Below are 21601 nucleotides of genomic sequence, written 5' to 3' on the forward strand. Positions count from 1 at the left end.
CCATTCATGCTCTGTCTCTCTCTGTCTCAAAAATAAATAAATGTTAAAATAAATAAATAAATAAATAAATAAATAAATAAATAAATAAATGTTTAAAAAAAAATTTAAAAAAAAAAGAGACACCATCTTTCATCTACCAAACTGGCAACTTTAGAATTTAACATGACAGACATTCTCAGTCCCTATTTAATAAAGTATAATCCAGGACAATGTTTCTAGAGAGCATTTTGTAAGATCTGTCAAAGTCTTAAACACTTCTAGGAGTTTATCCAAAGAAAATAATAGTGTATGTACATAAAAATTTAACTACATACATCCTTATAGTTCAAACACCAACACCCTAAAGCCACCTAAATGCCCAGCAAATGAAGCATTCAACAAAAATGACAATATAAAAACATTCATAATAAAAAATATTTACAAGAGATTTTAAATGAAAAATGAATTTCAAAACAGTACCTACCTATGCTATTTTTATAAATAAAATGTGGCCATATATAGATCCAGAGGGGAAAAAAGGCCAGAAAAATAAATACCAAGTTTTAAAAATGGTTTCTCTCCTTCAAAATAAACTTAATTTTAAAAATTTAAAAAAAAAATGGTTCTTATCGTATTTAGTAGAATATATTTTATTAATTTTGCTTATCTGAACTTTATAAAAATAAGTATTACTATTTTTATGAGAATAGTAATTGTTTTTACAAATAGCAGGCTGAGATAATCAATTGGCCCACCACAAATATCCCAAACCCAAGTTTTCCCAATTTTTCTGAAGAACAGAAGCCCTTCCTTACAGGAGGAACTGTCCTGTCAATAATAGTTCGAAAGATCTCCATCCACGCTGTCATGGTCTGGTTAGTCACCAGTTGAAGAGGCAATGCATACTGAAAGCAAAAGAACGAGGTCATCAAACAATAATTCTTCCCCTCCGAAAAAAGCCACAATTTCACCTATATTGGAAGGCTGAAATACATCCAATGGTTAACGTTTGACCATGAAAATGGTGATTTCATATGGTTCAACGTAAATTTAACTTAAATATAAGCATATATACATAAACTAAAACTTTGAAAATCTAGAAGTATACATGCCATGAATTGTTTCTCTGCAACCTTTTTAAATGAAAAAGAAAAAACTTTATTACAGTAAGGTCTCATTTATTCAGCATGAGATTCTAGGTAAGTGATTTTTACCATTTGCCCCTTTGTGTATCAAGCTTTTCCTTTTAACCACTTTTTTCCCCAGCTTTATTGAGATATAATTGACATATACCATTGTGTAAGCTTAAGATACACAATGTGATTATCTGATGCACATATATATATATATTTTTTTAATTGATTACCAAAATAAGATTAACACCTCCATCACCTCACACAATTACCTTTTTTTGTGGTGAGAACTCATTTTAACCACTTAAATGAAAATCTTTACCTCATGACACACTTTGTTCAATTACTTTCCTCTACACTGTAGCACAACACCATAGCTACTCTATAACCACACTGTGAGTTACAGGAGGCAAGGCACAGTGCCTCTGCATCCATGCATTTTCGAAACCTCTACACGTTAAGAACACAATGACAGGTAAGAGGCAGTCTCTGTCCTCACAATGCTTACACTCTAGTTAGGGAAAACACACATATAAACAAGGAATTACAATATGGTAGGATATATAATACAGATAAAAAAACAGTACAACATTGTTAAAGGCACACATGGAAGGATCGCCTCATCCAGGCTGGTGGGATCAGGGACATCTTTCTAGAAGTGATACACAAGCTGAGACCTGGAGAAAGAGCACAAACTGCCCAGGGCATAAAGGACAAGAGTGTTCCTGTATTTTTGTACAGCGTTTCAGAGGCTGAAGGCATGACGTTCTCATGAAGCTGAAAGGATTTCGGTATGCCTAGAGTGTAAAGTACAAAGGTAAGAATGGTAAAAGATAAGGTGGAGCCAGAAGGGTTTTATAAGCCATGTTAGGAAGTTCCCAGCTTAAGTGCAATGGGGAATGGTTTGGGCCTGAGATAGGGAGCAGAGGAGGAGCGGATTCAGCATTAGTGGGAGAGTGACGAGGAGTTCACTTCTGGACAAACTGAATTCTGAAGTATGTATGGAATATCCACATGCTCTGTACACAATGTTTAATAAATGCTACTTAGACAAAGTCAACTTAATTGTATCATACTCCTTAAAATAAATTTTTCTGCCTCTTCCCAAATTATCAGACATTAACTTTCTCCATACATTATCCTTGTATGGTACCTCTTAAAGCTGCCTGAATTTTTGCTTCCAGGATTCCCAGAGGGAGCATATTAATGTAGTAGCATAAAATAGATTACCAAAGTGATTAAAAATGTTGAGGGTTTGCATTGGTTTTTTATGTTTGTAGCAGCAAATGTTGAGAGAAAACATTCTAGACTTTGCCCTCTTAGCAAATCAAACAGAGGTGGAGGCTTTAGGAAAATCATTTCATCAGCCTCTTACTTCCTGATTCCTACTATGCTTCTTTAGATGGGAAAGGGAAGTCCAGCCTCTGTATAAATGGGATGTTCCTCTATCTAACAGCAGAACATCTCACCGAATAAAAAATATTTCCCTCAGAGTAGAGGGCTTCTCCCAAGGAAAATTTCTGAACAGTGTTTTAATAAATAGCCAAAGGTACCATATATCTTCCTTCTCTATTAGTTTTAAAAAAGGGCTGGGGTGGGGGGGCAGAATATAGTTTCCAAGTATCCTAGTTTCTTCTCTCTTTTCAGATACACTTCCTCCTCCCTTCCATCTCCCCACAAAAGGCTAAGCTGGAAAAAAAAACACACACAAAAAAAAAACAAAAAAACCCTACATCAGATCATTCTCTATTAAAAGTTTAAGAGATGCTGGAGTGCCTGGGTGGCTCAGTCAGTTAAACGACTCAGGTCATGATCTCACAGCTCGTGAGTTCAAGCCCCGTGTTGGGCTCTGTGCTGACAGTTCAGAGCCTGGAGCTTGCTTCAGATTCTGTGTCTCCCTCTCTCTCTCTGCCCCTCCCTCACTCACTCTGTCTCTCTCTCAAAAATAAAGAAAAACATTAAAAAAATTTTTTTAAGTTTAAAAGATTCATCTAAAAATATAAATTGTTATTAAAGTGAAATATTCTGAAATACTACAAAAGTACTTAATTAAGTGGCATATGGAGCCAAGAACAAAACCAACTATCTCGGCTCTCTAGCTCAACAACACTACCCTCTTGCCATGACTAACTAAAAAGTCATGTTAGAGGAGTCTAGGTGGCTCAGTTGGTCAAGCGTATGATTCTTGATTTTGGCTCAGGTCATGATCTCAGTCATGAGATCAAGCCCTGTGTCGGGCTCCACGCTGAGTGTGGAGCCTGCTTAGGATTCTCTCTCCCTCTCTCTATGCCCCTTTTCCACCCCACGCTCACTCTCTCAAAATAAGTAAACTTAAAAAAAAAAAAAGGCATGCTAACAGAGATATGACTCATTCATCTTCAAACACTTTAGAGCCTGACAATTATTCTTCCTCCACCCAGATCTAAATAATTTATCTAAATCTTTCAAGGATTAAATTTAAAATATTTTTATATTTAAAACATTCCATCTCTGTCCCCTTCTAATTATGTTTTAGACTCTCATATTAATGTTCTTTACAGCTTTCAGATAAGAAAAAGGAAGTAGTTTAAGTGAAGAAAAATGAGGTACTAAATCTTTTTTGTTAGCTTTAAATTGGGTCAAATTGCAAAGAAACTATCACCAGTATGATTTCCCAGTAAAAGAGGGACCCTCTTCTTTTCCTTCCTCTTCTCCCATAATCCTAATTTATCAGTAGGCAGAATGCTGACAGATTAAGCAAGTAATTTAGGGGCAGTTAATTACCCTGGTTCTTCCTTACCCAGCACTTCAGACACTGGAGTGAAAGGTATAGTCAGTGACTCTGAGCTCTGCCACTAAGATAACCTTGGATGACTAAGTTAATTTCTGTGAGCCTATTCTCTCATGAGGTTGTTTTTGTTTTTTGTTTTTTTAAGAAATACATGTGAGGGGCACCAGGGTGACTCAGTCGGTTAAGGGTCCAACTCTTGATTTCGGATCAGGTCATGATCCCAGTTTTGTGAGATCAGGCCCTGCGTCAGGCTCCATGCTGCCAGTGGAGAGCTTGCTTGGGATTCTCTCTCTCCTCTCTCTGTTCCCCTCATCCCAACCTCAATAAATAAAACATTTTTAAAAAATAAATAAATACATGTGAGAATATATAATAATTTTTAATAACTGACATTTATTAAGCACTTTCCATATGTCATATTTACAAGACCCTATATTTTTCTTCTGCAGTAGAAACTTACCTGAACAAGTGCATAAAAGATTTTCAGAATCTGTTTCTGTAGTAAAACAGAATAATGTGAGGAATCAGGAAGGAGCTGCATGATTTGTTGCTGAATACGAGGCAGAAATATTTGCATTGCTGCTATAAGAGGCTCTCTTTCCTCTGCTTTCTTATATCTACATGAGCAAAGACAAAAAGACAAAAAAATCATTTCCCCCCTACAAAAGAGCTATAAATAATGAATAAAAAATATTTTTTAAACTAGATAAAGCTAACAAAACATTCCAAACACTGGCTAACATTTTGTTTGGACTGTTAGAATAAACTTGGAAGAAACTTTGAAAGAGCACATCCCTGTTTTAGGCAGCGAAACTAAAATCTTTCTAGAAAGATTTAAATTGATTTAAAAGCATTCTAGACTATTTTGCAAATTTCCTAAATGAATTTTTCTACTAAATTTTCATCATACCACAACTCTTCCTATAAAATACAAGTTGATATGCCTTTTTAAATGGACAATCCTATTATAATGTGGGGGAAAAAACATTTCTTCTTATAATACGCTAAATTGAGAAGTTAAAATAGCTTGCAAACTTAGGTGTTCTTAGATCATTTCAATTGCTCCCAATTTAAAATAATCTTCTAAAGACTCTACAGAGTCTGAACTAACTAGTTTTTAACTATAGGACTCTGCATACCTAAGAAGGAAGCAATCCTCTTAGAAACCAGAAAGCAATGCTATTAAATGTGACACTAGTCTCCTATCTCCCAAGCAACTTCTATCGAAAAGAAGGTTACTAGCAAAGAAACTTCAACATCTTGCATCCAAAAAGTTAAATGTTTGGTTTACTTAACAATGCACCCACCTGAACACAAATGTTAGAGTACCTCTATATGAGAGTTTCCAAGGAAAGCTGTTACTAAATGGGCCTCTGAAACTGACAAATTCAAGAAACACTGCATATCTTATCACTGCCTTAGAGATTAGCAATGTACAATAGCAGATTAAAGATTCTTTGAATAACTGTAGTAAATAAACATGTTTGTGCTTAACCTAACATTTCCCAAACTAACCTGATTTTGCAGAACACCCATAGAGCAGATCTCTCTATTGCAATTTAATCCTTTCTAAGTAACACAAGACTGGTATCTTCAGCCAACAGAAATCAACTTACTCATATGTCTTCACCAGTTGATACAGACATAATAAACTGCCAAGCCAGCTTCCACTGCTCTGTGATTGCAAGTAATAGTCTATCTTGTCGACTACCGCTGGCCAGTGACCAGGGAAATCATATTTAATGATGGCACGGAGACACATTGTTAACTGGACTCTATAAGGTGGGGGAAAAAAGTCCAAAATCTAAGTAGTTATAAATATCAGGTTTCAAACACCTCTAATAATTTTCATAAAAACACTCTAACTCCTATTTACCTATATTATATAGTTACATATCAGGGGTAGGGGGAAAAAAACAACAGTCCTATAAAGGAAAACTTCCTCAGTATCTTTACTTATGGAAACAAACAAAATAGGTAATTTCCTAAAATGAATGAAAATTTTCAAACAGGATTATCCTAAATACAGCTTTGGGGAAAAACAAGAAATTAAAAATAAAAATTCATTTAAATTTTTGCCAAAAAAAAAACAAAACAGGCAACAAATCCACCTCAGCTCTGCAAAATTTTCCAGCTTTTGGTTATTATATCCTAAGGGGAAAACAAAACAAAACAAATAAAGTATTGTATAATTTCAACTGGAAAAAGTCTAAAAATAGTCAAAGTAGGTAAAACAGAGGCCGTCATAACCGTGGGAAGCATCTCTGTGAGCCAAAACCTTGAAGCATCCATTATCAGTTAATAGCCAACACAGTATGCTGCTCCTATCAAAGCTTCCTGAGGTAATAATTTCTTTACTTTAAGAATAAGAAACTATTAGCAGGCAATTCTTGAAGATGAAAGCTAAGAGTTATTTGCAAAGAAATGAAGAAAAAGGCAGTAAGAAAGTCATGAAACAGAATTCTCTTTAATTTTTTTTTAATGTTTTATTTATTTTTAAGAGAGAGAGACACAGAGTGTGAGTGAAGGAGAGGCAGAGAGAGGGAGACACAGAATCTGAAGCAATATCCAGGCTTTGAGCTGTCAACACAGAACTTGACACAGGGTTTGAACCCACGAACCGTGAGATCATGACCTGAGCCAAAGGTGGACGCTCAACCCACCGAGCCACCCACGTGCCCCGAGAGAATTCTCTTTAATAACACCACAAAGTTAAGTGATAAAAGATGTGACCTCATAACGTTTAAGTCGGTAATCATTTCTCCAATGGGATCCCTACTGTATTGAGATTGAAAAAAAAATAAGGAAAACATTTTTCTTCTACAAACAATCAATATGTCCTTATGTGGTCATTTGCAAATGGTTAGGAAACAAAACTGTGTGTTCAGTTGAATAGCCAATAACTAGGATTCTCTGAAATGAAACTCACAAAATAATACCTTTACTTTATGTTACAAAATCCACTTGAAAAATTTCCTTTGCAATACTCTTAAACTTTGAAAACAGTTCTTCAAAAGTGATTACAATTAAGCCTTAAGGACATAAAGCAACTGCCTCATAACAAAGATAAACGTCTCCTCTTGCACCACCAGCAGTTGTTCCTAAACAATAAATAGGTCATATTTGTGTGCAACAAAACTGAAACTTTTCATTTTTCTAAATTTCACCTTCAGGTGACCCTCCCCCGTCAACCCTTTCTTATTCCAATCACACCAAGAATGGCAATGAGCAGCCATCCTTTCTTACATTACTGTGTGGAAGGATCACACAATTCAGAGAGGAAATGTAAAGATCTGACAAGACACAAACACATGACAGTAGCATAGGGGAACCACTGCCAGACTGGCGTTCGGGCACCCCACTGAGAATAATGGCGATTGTCTTTAATCAATATGCCTACTTTCTCCTCTTAACTAACAAAATAACTACACAAAGAGGAGTTCAATGTTTATTCTCCTTCCTTTTGTTCTCCTCCCACGTTTTTCCCCTACTACTGCTTATGACATAATGTACATGAGACACTCGGGGATAAAGCTATATCTCATCTCTTAACATTAAACAGTTTCATTCCCCTACCTCAGGTTCACCTATTTCCCTCCTCCCTTTTCAACAGAAACTTAATTACAAGCTCACATTGAAAAAAAATCTATTTTTCCTTTTTTAAAATTGCAAAATTTTTATGACTCAAGAGCTCTGCTGTGCAATAGGGGAAGCCACTAGCTCTATGTTAACACTTTAACCAAAATTAGATGAAAAATTCAATTCCTCAGTTACAGTAGCCACATTTCAAGTACTCAATAGTCATGCCATGGCTATAGATTTCCATCATCATAAAAAGGTCTCTTGGACAGTGCTGCTCTATAGCATCTAATCTGAATTTTTTTTTTTTTATGTTTGTTTGTTTGTTTATTCTTTTGAGAGAGTGCACACACCACAGTGGGGCAGAGAGAGAGGGAGAGAGAGAGAATCCCAAGCAGGCTCCATGCCATCAACCTGGAGCCCGATGCAGAGCTCAATCCCACAAATTGCGAGGTCATGACCTGAGCTGAGAAATCAAGAGCTGGACGCTCAACCCACTAAGCTACCCAGTTGACCCTCTAACCTGAATTTTAAAAACCAGGGGCTCCTGGGTGGCTCAGTGGGTTGAGCATCTGACTCTTGATTTCAGCTCAGGTCATGATCTCATGGTTCATGAGTTTGAGCCCCACATCGGGCTCTGCACTGACAGCATGGAGCCTGCTTGGGATTCCTCCTCTCTCCCCGCCCCACCCCTGCTCATGTTCTCTCTCAAATAAACATTTTTTAAAAATAAAATAAATTTTAAAACAATAAAAAATAAAAACCAGAGCCAATCTTCTAGCTTATACCTACTCTATCCTGTCTTCTCCAAAGGAAAAGATACTCAGTTCATAAAAAATGAGTAAAAAGATAGGTAAAGTATAAAGAAAAGTGGTAGGTTAAAATTCCCAGAAGTCAATTTCCCTGTATCAGGGTGGGGGAAGTGGCAGAAACAGATAGTAAAACGTAAAGAAACCATAACTAAGAACACAGATTATTTAAATAGCAAGGATTTATATAATCTTAGTTAAGTATGATTTTTGCCTTAACTCTTTGTGGCTAATTATGGCAACTAAATCTTTTCCAAAATATTCTGAGGCAAATAATTACAAATGCAAAGACAAATAAGTAAAACAATATTTTTTGAGTGCCCACCTTCATTACTTTACCTCTTTAGAAATACGAACTTGAAGCTGATGATTAAATCCAACCTCTCCCATCCAAGTATTTTGTGCCTGCTACTAATCATATATAGCATAATGTACCTCACTAAATCTGGAGACCGAATTATTCCTTCCACAATGTTATCACGTATTTGCTGGCGATCATTTTCATGAATGTTGAATGGAAATACCGCTTCCCCTGGTGGAGGTTCTCGGTCAGGCCAGTACTGTGTCACCATGTTCTTCAAGTAAATGGCAGCTAAGATAGAGGAAAACAATGCTAATGTAGCAGTATTGAAAAGATGGCTTTAATTCAGCTTTACAGAGCATGCAAGGCTAAGCCCTGCTAAACAGGATACTCAGCAAAAATGGAAAATCTTACAATTATAAATAGCAAACTGGGGAAGGGAAAATGTGTAAGAAATGTAAGTTTCTCTTTAACTCGTAAAGCAAATTTAAGCAGAAAACATTTCATTAAATCAAGCTTCCGAGTTTATATGACAGAAAAATGATCGAGGAATCAAGTATGCATCCTTAGACTAAATACCAGGTAGTCTAAATGAAACTATCTTAATGTACTTTAATATCATAAAAATCATACAGTTCATAATGCCTATGCTGAGTTTACAACAGGTGAAATTCTACTGTCCTTCATGTAGACTGCTTTTCCTGTTTATTTTCTTTCACTGGCTACTATCCTGCACATACTACCATATTTGAAATATTGCTAATTTTTGTCTAACCCTTCTAAAATAATTACCACTTATAAATACAATAATAGGGAAAAGGACATCAGCCTTCAAATATTCTTGTAAAACCTCAGGAAATTTCTCAGCTGTTTATTTCTATCAAAATACATAATTAATCATTTTGTTCCTATTCTTTCCAGCCATCTTCAATAGTTAGCAAAACGCTTCTGAAAGAAACAAGCTGACATACTACAACAGGGTTTTGATAGGGAAAGTGAAGCTCTCTAATTACCCCAGCTGAATACTGAATGTAAATACTCACTTATAATATCATATGCTTATATATACATAATATATAATAAAGAAATGTGAACTACAAAGACGTGTGACTGCTTGAGACTCTCTCTCTCTCTCTCTCTCTCTCTCTCTCTCTCTCTGCCCTTCCCCACACCCTCTCTCTCCCTCAAATAAAAATTTTTAAAAATCATAATATAAATCTTCAATTAGTTAAAACAAAATTGAACTTAATGTAATAATTTAAAAAGAGAATATTAATTTCTCTTATGGATAATCATGGATTGCTAAGAATGATGAAGGAAAAGTACCAAAGATAATTCAAACTATCAATAACCTAAAAACCTCCCTTTAATTATTTAAATTATTTAAATATTTAAATTATTTAATTATCTAACCATCTGCCAGACCTAAGAAACAAAATCAAAACAAAACAAGTATCATCTTAATCCAGTCATAAAGAAATTATTAAACTTTATTTTTCTGCAACATCTCCTTACCATTCCAAGCATCTTAAGTTTGAAATTAACTTTCTAAAGCATACACAAAGTTCCCTTCTCAAGCATAATGAATCACCACTTACGCCCTATGCTCTGGACCCAGACCCACAACTACACAGGTCAGTCAGTCCCAGAATGTCAAAGGGGAAAGGATGCCACTATGAACTCATGGAAGCAAAATGCTGTGCTTTTTGAGTTGATGTTTCTAAGCTTTTCTATTTTCATTGTAATTTAGTAGCCGCCCCCCCCTCAGTTGAATCTGTTAATGGCTAGGAAATCGAATAAAGTGTGTAAATTATATCCAAAACAAAATCAAATAGATTCTAAGAACCAAGGAACTTCATACAAACAAGACCCACGAATTTTAATGGAAGAGTTTCTTGTAATGCTTCTGGACTGATCGGAGGCATATTCCTGGTTTTTTCTAGGTTCTGTATTTTAGAACATTAAGGTTAACCTTAAAGAATCACCTGTGAATTGCTTAGCTATAAGGTGAATTTTTATATCCTCTCCCTATCCATCTTTTAGAAATACATACAAAAAGCCAGGAGAACAAAAAGCAAGCAACTGACAGAAAACAGAAACCATGCTATTCTTTAAATGACAGTCCCCGCACCAGGCACTAACAATGCTTCTTTGGGTCTAATGTAACACCCACTCCTCAACTACCACTTTTTTTTTATCTTTTTTTTTAAAGATTTTATTTTTAATCTTATTAATAAAGATTATTAATAAAGATTAATCTATTTATTTTAATTTTCACACCAAACATGGGGCTTGAATTCACAACCCCAAGATGAAGGGTCACAAATTTTAAATCCAAACTACTTTTCTGCTGACAGTAACTTGAAAATGTACTAAAGAAAAGACATTTCTTAACCTAAGTTTACATATATTAGAGGGTCTCCTCACAGGAAAGGAGTAAAAAACTGGAAGCAAAGTCACTTGAGAGATTCTTAATCATAACTGTACTAAATTTAAAATGGGTTCCTGGGGCGCCTGGGTGGCGCAGTCGGTTAAGCGTCCGACTTCAGCCAGGTCACGATCTCGCGGTCCGGTCCGTGAGTTCGAGCCCCGCGTCAGGCTCTGGGCTGATGGCTCGGAGCCTGGAGCCTGTTTCCGATTCTGTGTCTCCCTCTCTCTCTGCCCCTCCCCCGTTCATGCTCTGTCTCTCTCTGTCCCAAAAATAAATAAAAAACGTTGAAAAAAAAAAAAATTAAAAAAAAAAAATAAAATGGGTTCCTTTCTCTGCATATTACATGATAATATTAATAATGCTATTATGCCTCTCAATACCTCAAAAGGAAACGAGAACATCCAAATTTATTTTATTCTGCTTACCAATATCAAAATGTTACATTTTTTTTTCCTATTTCTTCACAGTAAGGTGATATAAGGAACATTCACTAATGAGCTTGATTGATGGTAGTAAGAATATTTTAGTATTGCCCACAAACCAAAAAATCAAGAACTGAATATTCTGCAGAACTATGTCTTTCCAGTTAACACTAGCAAATTTTTTACAGTTTTATGCAGGCTTATTTTTTTTTTTTTCAAAGCAAAGATCACATCATTCTTTTTTAAATGTCATGATAAAACAAGTTACTTGTCTGGGTGTCACCATAAGGTTCTTAGAGCATCCTTGTATTTTAATCATAGATTAAATAGGACAGAAAATGTATAAGTGGCATTCAAATTTAGGACAGTTATAATGTAGAATTTTACACTGTGTATTTCAGATTCTATGATAAAATGGATGCTCTAGGATAGAAAATTACCTAATAAATTAAAAAATGAACCACCAAGATAAACTCTGTCCTGTGACTAACAGATTTGAAATCTACATAAATTATGAAGAAAAATTGCCTACAAATTCCATTTACATTTTATATCAAAACTTAATTACCTAAGTTATTAAGATTCAAAGATGCATAGAGGATATGAGGAATCTAGCATTTAATGCAGTACTGATACAAAAAGTAAGCAAAAGCAACTTGGTGAGAAGAGTCAAAATTCTAAACGTTGAGGAGCCTGGGTGGCTCAGTCAGCTGAACATCTGACTCTTGATTTCAGTTCAGGTCATGATCTCACGGTTCGTGAGTTCGAGCACAGCATTGGGCTTGCTGCTGTCAGCCCAGGGCCTGGAGCCTGCTTCAGATTCTGTGTCTCCCTCTCCCTCTGCCCCTCCTCTCCTCATGTTCTGTCTGTCTCTCTCTCAAAAAATAAAATAAACATTAAAAAAAAAAAGATTTAAACTGAAGTACTCCCCCACTCACACTCTCTCTCAAATATGAATAAACATAAATATATATATATACGTATATATATATACGTATATATATATACATATATATGTATGTATATATGTATATATATATACATAAATATGTATATATATACATAAATATATATATATACGTATATATATATACGTATATATATATATCAAATTGTTTAAATTAACTATAGTAGTGGGGTGCCTGGGTGACTCAGTCAGTTAAGCATCCGACTTCAGTTCAGGTCATAATCTTACAATTCCTGGGTTCCAGTCCCACGTCGGGCTCTGTGCTGACAGCTCAGAGCCTGCAGCCTGCTTCCAATTCTGTGTCTCCCTCTCTCTCTGCCCCTCCCTTACTCACACTCTGTCTCTCTCAAAAATAAATAAACATTTAAAAAAAAAAATTTTTTTTAAACCAATAGTTAGTTGATCATAGGTATCAATGGGGGTGGAATTAAGGGCAATCCAATGAGTTTCTGTAATGTTTATACGTCATGTAAAGAATACATATTAAATTAACAAAATGCTTTAAGAGCTTTAAAAATACTATTTCTACAAAGCTTCACAGGAACTTCACAATGGCCCAATAAATACTTATTTAGGTTATTAAAATAGGTTCCATTTAGCAAAACTTTATTTCGGAACAGCCCTATTTTATGAAACAAAGATTAAACAACTGAGAGTTATGGTTTCAAAAAATCTACACAGAAGTCTTATAAACCTTATTAAAGTAACAAATAATTGTAATGCATATGTTTCTCTATAGGTTTTCCTTTGTTTTCTTTTTTTAATGTTTATTTATTTTTTGAGAGAGAGAGAGACAGAGCACAAGCAGGGGAGGGGCAGAGAGAGAGGGAGACACAGAATCGGAAGCAGGCTCCAGGCTCTGAGCTGTCAGCACAGAGCCCGATGTGGGGCTCAAACCCACAAACGGATCATGACATGAGCTGAAGTCAAACACTTAATGAACTGAGCCACCCAGGCTCCCCTCTACAGGAAATAATACATATTGCTGTTAAGTATTTTCCCAAAGCTAATGATTCCTTACCTTTTTCTTTGTTATGTTCAAGGAAAATTAAATACTTTCATCAGCATATGGAGTATAAACTCATCTCTATAAAACTGTTAATTTGTACTTCTACCTGAACATATGCAAAAATTAATGTTCACCTAATATTAACAATGGCCATTTCTGAGCAATGAAAATACTGGGCAATTTTTTTTACTTTCCTCTTTGTATTTTTCTGTATTGCCCAAATTATTTACAATGAGCATATAACAATAACATAATAAAAAAAGTCTTTTCAGATTTTTAGCATTTGTCATTTTACTCCTTTTATCTTGAAATTACTATCTTTTCAGGACTCATGACACTCCAAGGCTTTCTCCAGTTTTTACTTTCTGGGCTTTAATGACCAGCTCATTAAAAAGGCAAAAAGAGGAATACACAGCATCATGGAACTACCATAAGGTCCCAGAGACTTCAAATTAAGTTTCATGTTTAAAACAAAAGTCCTGGGGCGCCTGGGTGGCTCAGTTGGTTAAGCATCCGACTTTGGCTCAGGTCACGATCTCGCAGTCCGTGAGTTCGAGCCCCGCGTTGGGCTCTGGGCTGATGGCTCAGAGCCTGGAGCCTGCTTCCGATTCTGTGTCTCCCTCTCTCTCTGCCCCTCCCCCGTACATGCTCTGTCTCTCTCTGTCCCAAAAATAAAATAAAAACGTTAAAAAAAAATTAAAAAAAAAAATAAAACAAAAGTCCTGCTCCCCAAACATGTGTTTAGGATCATCTGTGCATATATTATGTCCATGATCTGACTTATGAATGGAGCTCAAACCCACATACATAAATTCATAGTCTTACACTGTGGGACCAAAGAGTGGGCCACCAGGAATAAAAAAAAAAAAAAAAAAAAAAAAAAAATTATGGGGATTAACCTATTAAAATTGTGAAAGCCAAGGGAAAAAATGGCAAAGTTACCAAGGAATCCACAGGTAAAAAGGAAAGAAGAGGAAGAGGTAGGGGAGATGTAAGAGCTCAATATCTACCTCTAAGTTTCCAGGGAAAAAGAAAGTGAGTTTCTAAGCCATTAGAAATGCTTTATGTGTGGGGCACCTGGGTGGCTCAGTTGGTTGAGTATCAGACTTTGGCTCAGGTCATGTTCTCGAGGTTTGTGAGTTTGGGCCCCACATCTGGCTCTGTGCTGACAGCTCAGAGCCTGGAGCTTGCTTCCGATTCTATGCCTCCCTCTCTCTCTCTGCCCCTCCCCCACACATACTCTGTCTCTGCCTCTCAAAAATAAAGAAAATTAAAAAAAAATTTTTTTAATAAAAAAAAGAAATGCTTTGTGTGTACTTCCATTTTTTAAAGAAATCACAGATACTTAGAATTAAAACAAAACTCTAGTTGTGCTTTTACCTATAAATAATTTTATAAAAGATAAAAAACCTACTCACCTGCCTGGCGTACTGGGAATTCCACATGGTCAGAGACTATAATCCGAAGTAAACTGGGGGCAAAATTGATAATCTTGTAGGACTGAAATTACAAAGAAATATTTATAAAATAGGGCAATACAAACAAGTAACTGTTAACACTGTAACTGAATACATTACTATGCAAATAAAAGGAAAACTTTTAAAGTGAAATTCTCTAAGGCAAAATTAAGATTACCAAAATACTTCATATCAAAATTGTAACAAATTGATGAATAAAGGAGTAAGAACATTTTTACAGTTTTTTTAACATACGTTGTCAAAATGCTCTCTAGAAACTATGTAGCAATTTACACAGTTTTTTTTTTAACATACATTGTCAAAATGCTCTCTAGAAACTATGTAGCAATTTACACTCCCTAAAGTAGAATACCCCCATCTATCCAATACAAGGATTGGCATTATCATTCTTTCAAAACTTTAAAACCTTACTCTCATATCATTTCTGCTAGGTTGAAATTTTATCAACAAAAAGGTTGGCTATTTGTTTTCTTCTACAAATTCAGTATTCCCTTTATCCTTTTTTAAATAAAATATTTGTTTTATTCTTTAAAAATCCTAAGAGCTATTTGTGAATTTAAAATCTTAACCTTTTATTGCACCTATACATTCCAAGTGTTTCTTCCCAGCTTATTTGTGCTTCAATTTTGCTTGTATTATTTTTGACAAACAGAAACGTGGAAAACATGGGCTACAGAAAACAGGAGATCCAACGCAGGAAAACAGACAACAGACAAGGAAAACAAGATAATGTTAATTATGGAGAGGAGGAGGTTATGGAGATTACGGAGGTTATGGAGAGGAACCAGTCCAGATTGGAACAATGTGCCTCACAAGACAGTGTTGAGAGGTGTCATCACCATCTGCCCTCTGCTGTTGGAGCATCTTTTAAACTTGACACCCAGGGGCACCTGGGTGGCTCAACTGGTTAAGCATCTGACTTGGGCTCAGGTCATGATCTCATGGTTCATGAGTTCAAGCTCCACATCAGGCTCTGAGCTGTCAGCACAGCACAGGAGCCTGCTTGGATTCTGTGTGTGTGTGTGTGTCTGTCTCTGTTTCTGTCTCTGTCTCTGTCTCTCTCTCTCTCTCCGCCCCTCTCCTGCTCACACTCTTTCTGTCTCTCTCAAAAACAAACATTAAAAAAAAAGTTTTTTAATAAAAAAAATAAAATAGACTTGACGCCCAAGTGAGCCTATACTGAATGCCTGCTGCCTAGGTCACTTCCCACACACATGTTCTACTTTGAACTACTCCTGAGTTTGGCCATGGTGACTTTAGAAGTTAAAAAATACAGGGGCACCTGGGTAGCTCAGTTGGTTAAGCATCCAACTTCATCTCAGGTCATGATCTCACAGTTCATGAATGTGAGCCCCACATAGGGCTCTGTGCTGACAGCTCAGAGCCTGGAGCCTGCTTCAGATTCTGTGTCTCCCTCTCTCCCTGCCCCTCCCCTGCTTGCTCTCTCTCTCAAAAATAAATAAACATTAAAAAAAATTAAAAAAAAAAAAAGTTAAAAAGCACAGAGCAGCCCATTCCTTCTGACCATATTCCCTCCAGATGTCTACTACCTGGACCATGTTACCACCGTGCCACATTCCCAGAGGTTACAATTGGCCTTGCCCACAGACATTCCCAGAAAGGACTCAAATTCTCAGTGAGGCTAAAGCTGACAATGATGCAGAGAATCTGTTCAGTTTACCTTCTCCCAGGAGCCTGAATCTATGGTGGCATCCCTTTCAATATACCGTTAGGTTTATGTATGCCACTCAACTTATTAATTTATCACCTTTCTTATTCATTTATTCATAATAGCATTTATTAAGATAAGCATTTGACTAAAAAATCTGGAGAAAACCCGCATCTTTAAAATATCAATCTTTTCCATCCAAGAACATTATGCTTTCCAAATCTTTCTATAAAATTTTGAATTATCTTATAATTGTTCTCCTTTTTATCCTGTATAAATCTCAGAATCTTCAATCTGTTGTATATAAAGTAAATTCTCTTTCATTTACCATTGAAACCACCATTTTAAAGTAGTTTTTAAGAAAACAGATTTCTTTTAACAGCAGTTTACAGGAGTCAAAATTAATACAGATTTAACCCAATCTAACCTATCTTTACATTCTTATTAAACAACTCATGTTTATGATAATGAAAGATCCTTTAGTGAATCAAGATTAAAACTCTACTTGGGACACCTGGGTGGCTCAGTCGGTTAAGTGTCTGACTTCAGCTCAGGTCATGATCTCACGGTTTGTGGGTTTGAGCCTGGCATCATGCTCTGTTGCTAACAGCTCAGCCTAGAGCCTGTTTCAGATTCTGTGTCTCCCTCTCTCTCTACCCCTCCCCCACTCACACTCTGTCTCTCTCTTTCAAAAATAAACATAAAAAATTAAAAAAAAAAAAAAAACTCTACAGTTTTACATGCCTGGGCGGCTTGGTTGTGTAAGTGGCCAAGTCTTAATTTCAGCTCAGGTCATGATCTCACAGTTCAAGAGAGCGAGCTCCACACTGGGCTCTGCACAGACAACGTGGCGCCTGCTTGAGATTCTCTCTCTCACCCTCTCTCTCTGCCCCTACCCTACTTGTACGCTCATCTCTCTGTCTCTCTCGCTCTCAAAACGAATAAAAAGAAAACAAAAAAACAAACATCTATAGTTCTAATCCATACAGTTAGATACTTAATATACAAAGTACAAAATCTTTACACTTGATTAATGGTATCTATTTAAGAAGACTTATTGTGGAGATTGCTTTTATTTCAACACTATTGCCTTTATACACATTTTGGAACTCCTCTTTTTGCAAATGCTTGCCATTTCAATGAACTTGTACAACTTTTTCTCTTCTCCTTTCAGCCCTGATTCAGCCTATGTTAATCTGGCCAGCTAAAACATTCAAGGGTAAATCCAGATAGAGTCTCATACTACTTTCCTCACAAATATTTCTCCCATTTCTTTTTCCACCTTGGGCTTCAAGTTTCTAAGAAAAAAAAAAAAAAAAAAACCATTTCTTGATATTTACTTTGTATCTGTGAAGCTTTCTGAAAACAAAAGCTTGCTTACTGGGGCACCTGGGTAGTGCAGTCAGTTAAGCCTGATCTCAGGTCAGGTCATGATCTCATGGTTCATGAGTTCAAGCCCTGCATCCGGCTCTGCTGTCAGCACAGAGCCTGCTTCAGGTCCTCTATCTCCCTCCCACCCCCGCCCCTCCCCTGTTCCGTGCTCTCTCTCTCTCAAAAATAAATAAGCATTTAAATAATTAAATAAATAGATATATAAATAGATAGATAGATAGATAGATAAATAAATAAATAAATAAATAAGAGTTTGCTTACTTACCTAAATTCTGCATCTGATGAGAACTCATTTAAAGCAACGATCTGATGTTTCCCATTCTCTGCCTCACTGTTCCCACTACATTAACTTTTCTAGTCCTCCAACATCCAAGTTGAAGTCCTTTACTGGACTTGCTCTTCCCTCTGTTGCCTTCCCAGTCCTTCAGTTGCTTCACTCCTTCACAACATCTAGGTCTCTACTCAGGAGAATGACCACCCTATTTGTACACCCCAACACTGTCTCTCCAGGACTTTATTATCTATAGCACTAATGACCTGAAATTATATTATTTACTTGTCTGTAAACCCCACTAGAATGCAAGCTCCGTGAAAGCAGAGCCTTGTATTAGTGCCTGCATTATAACTCAATAAATATGTTATTCATATAAGCAATCTCTCTTAAAGGGCAACAGAAATGATATAGATAGATGCACGGAAAAGCGGGGATTCCAAAGCTTGGCAATGAAAGTAATTATCTTTATTTCCCTATTAAGGCCATGTGGAGAATGCTTTTTTAGAAAAAGATACCTTTCTATATGAGTTATGGGAGCAAGATATCTACCCATTTCTACTTTCCTTTGCTGCTGCTAAAGGGACTTCTGCGTCTAGAGACAAGGAGGAATATATTCAGGATGCGTTCTTAATATCATGAGAGAAATGAAAATGCGTTTTCCCATATATACAACATCATACACGGCAATCAAGAAACCAGTCACTGGTAACAGATATATGTTGGCTATAGAAAAATATAGCTTCAAACAAGAATTTACCCTTCAGAACACAGGCTGTTGTTTTGAAACTGCCTACTCTTCTACCTAACAATTGACAAATCATCAATACACTGCTCCCATTTCCTCAGCCTATTTGCTGAGGGGGGGACCTAGACTAAAATAAATGAACTGGACCCTAATCACTTATGGTAGATGACCCACCCATTTATCCAACAAAGCAAGATGTTACAGTGGCGATAAAGAATAAGCATACAAAACCCAACATTATAACCGTATTTTACTATAAGGTTATGCAACATTATACTTGTCTTCTACTTACAGACAATTCCAAACAAAACACAACTCAGAGCATATTACAATCCAAAGCATTACACAAAATATAAATACTAAGCGAGTGGCACAGCAATAGGCTACTTTTAGAAGTTGCAGAGGAAATTATGGTCTGTGATGAAATGGGTGGATATGGGGCAGGGCAGAGTCAGGGTGAAATGGTTTTGGATTGAAATACCATGAAGAAAAATGCAGAACTGGGCCCCAAGTGTCTCTCCTAGTTCTGCAAGCTTTCCCACCAACCTTCTCCTTCTATACAGTCTGCACTTAAATACTGATGAATCAGAAACAAAGCAAGGATAGGCTAACAGAGGCAGGAAGGTATAACATGACATCAAAGATACAATCCCTACTGACACTATCAAAATAACATCTGGCCTCATTGTGAAGAGAAGGGGGTCACAAACAGGCCAACTCCCCTGTTCATACTAGTAGACTGCAAGTTCAGCTCTTGCTTTGTTCCTTCTAACCAACCCCTGGATTGCTATTCTTCTGGCCAATCAACATATAGTACCTCTACTCTGCAAAGCCCGGGACAGGTACTGACTTTAACTTTCCACTAGTGAGCAAGAGTCCTTTTCTTTTTGAGGTACTAACACATTCTTTTAGGCTTCAGTTTAACTTAACCAGTGTTTTCACTCTCCCTTTTATCTCTTCAGAATCCTGAATTCACACTTACTCCAAGCACCACTCAGATTTCCCACTGGATTTCAAAGATTCAAAACGCATAGCTGCACTTTGAAGTCAATTCCAACCAGGGAAAACTTGAGAGAACTCCTACAGAAACTTTTACTTAAGTTGCTCTCAAACTTCAGGAAGCACAGAATCACCTAGCCAGCTAATTAAAACATAATTAGGCCCCACCCCAGAGTTTCTGATTCTCTAAATGTGAAGCCCCATAACTTCCATTTCCAACAAGTTCCCAGGTGATGTTGATTCCTTTACATTTTAAAGAGTACCCCCAAAATCAACCAGCTGTCACTCTTAATTCGTGAGAGGTCTATCATTATTTACAGGTGAGGAGGGAAAAACATAAGGTAAATTTTGGGATCATTACAATTTCTAAATGTCAGTGGTAACGCTGGAACAAGATCAGGGCTAGTAAGAACAGAGAAGATAAAAGAAAGTCTTACACATTTTAGCGTTTATAAGACATCCCTCCAAACACAAATTACTCGACGTGTCTTTTGTAAAGTAGTACCACCATGAAAATTGCCTGTTATTCCCCCAGCACTCTCCCGGCAGCGTTTCCCAGCAGTCCAACAAAACTCTGCCAATCAGTGTCAAAAACAGTCCTACCAAGCCCACAGAAGCAGGCGCTGGGCAGGGTTTCCCACCGCAACACCTAAAAAGGGCTGGTCTGGAGTAAAGCCGAACTCAGATTTGAATTTTGAGCGAATTTTCCCACCCGTGTCCCTAAATCAGCGAACTTAGGGAAATCACACCCTGCAAACACCAGCAAAGCTTGCCAAAGCCTCTTTCTCCGGACCAAACGGGCTAAACAAACTGCACCGTGGAAGGAAAATGACACGAAAAGATGCAAAGGTGGCCAACAGGTGCGCGAGTTGTTCAGAAAACATCCAGGGAGTGCCGCTCAACTGGACCCCGGGGGGGGGGGGGGGCGAGCCGGGCCGAGACCAGCGCCAGGGTCCGAAGCCCCCGTTGGGGTGGAGATCAGGGGCGCCGAGGAGGGAAAGCCGGGCGAGACCGCGGGGGGTGCCAGGGGGGCGCCGCAGGCCCGCTCCTCACCTGGTTGAGCTCATTCTCAGCTGCAATTCGCAGCTTCGGGTCGATGGTGCCCTTCAGCGCCTGGATGATTCGGTTGAGGTCCATCTCCCCGGGTGGGGGCTCCGCGGCCCCCGGACCAGTAGGCCAGACTGCAGCTTTAGTTTTTCTTTTGACCCGCTCAGCCTCCTCCTCCGCGACCCCTGGACTACCTCACTCCCCACCCCCCGCCACCGTCGCCACCTGCAGCCACTTGCTGCGCCACTCTGACTCCGCGCCCCCTGTCCTCCCTTTCTACCCCCCACAACTCGCTCTCCATTCACCCTTTTACGACAGCCGGTGGGAGGCGGGAGAAGGGAGAAGAGGAAGCGGCGCTTCCTTTACGGCGGCCTCTTCCCCAGGGCGTGATTCTATGGCCGCTCCCACAGGCGGCCTCCATGCTGCTGTACGAAAAAACAGTAGTGGCTTCTCTCCGGGAGGGAAACGGCACTTACTGGCTCCGGCAGGCGGCCGCCATGCTGCCTTACGGAAAACAGTCTGCCGCTTCCCAGATGAGGAAACCAGCGGGCTCGGTGTCTCTTTACAGCTGCTTCGTAATTAAGCATATACAGATGG

At 37.6% G+C, this 21601-nt stretch overlaps 1 protein-coding gene across 1 annotated transcript in view; it reads right to left on the minus strand.

The window, feature by feature from the left end:
- The window catches only part of IPO8 (importin 8), an 81857-nt gene extending 60559 nt beyond the window's left edge, over positions 1 to 21298 (minus strand). Inside the window, exons 1-6 of the mRNA XM_042992040.1 lie at positions 21011 to 21298; positions 14819 to 14900; positions 8706 to 8862; positions 5499 to 5657; positions 4343 to 4499; positions 795 to 884 (exon numbers count right to left, since the gene is read on the minus strand). Of these exons, the coding sequence (XP_042847974.1) occupies positions 795 to 884; positions 4343 to 4499; positions 5499 to 5657; positions 8706 to 8862; positions 14819 to 14900; positions 21011 to 21094 (729 nt within the window). The 5' untranslated portion in view covers positions 21095 to 21298. The remainder of the gene's footprint in view (positions 1 to 794; positions 885 to 4342; positions 4500 to 5498; positions 5658 to 8705; positions 8863 to 14818; positions 14901 to 21010) is intronic.
- Between the last annotated feature and the right edge of the window lie 303 nt (positions 21299 to 21601).

The sequence above is a fragment of the Panthera tigris genome, chromosome B4 (assembly GCF_018350195.1).
Source record: "Panthera tigris isolate Pti1 chromosome B4, P.tigris_Pti1_mat1.1, whole genome shotgun sequence".
In the NCBI taxonomy this organism is placed as follows: Eukaryota; Metazoa; Chordata; class Mammalia; order Carnivora; family Felidae; genus Panthera; species Panthera tigris.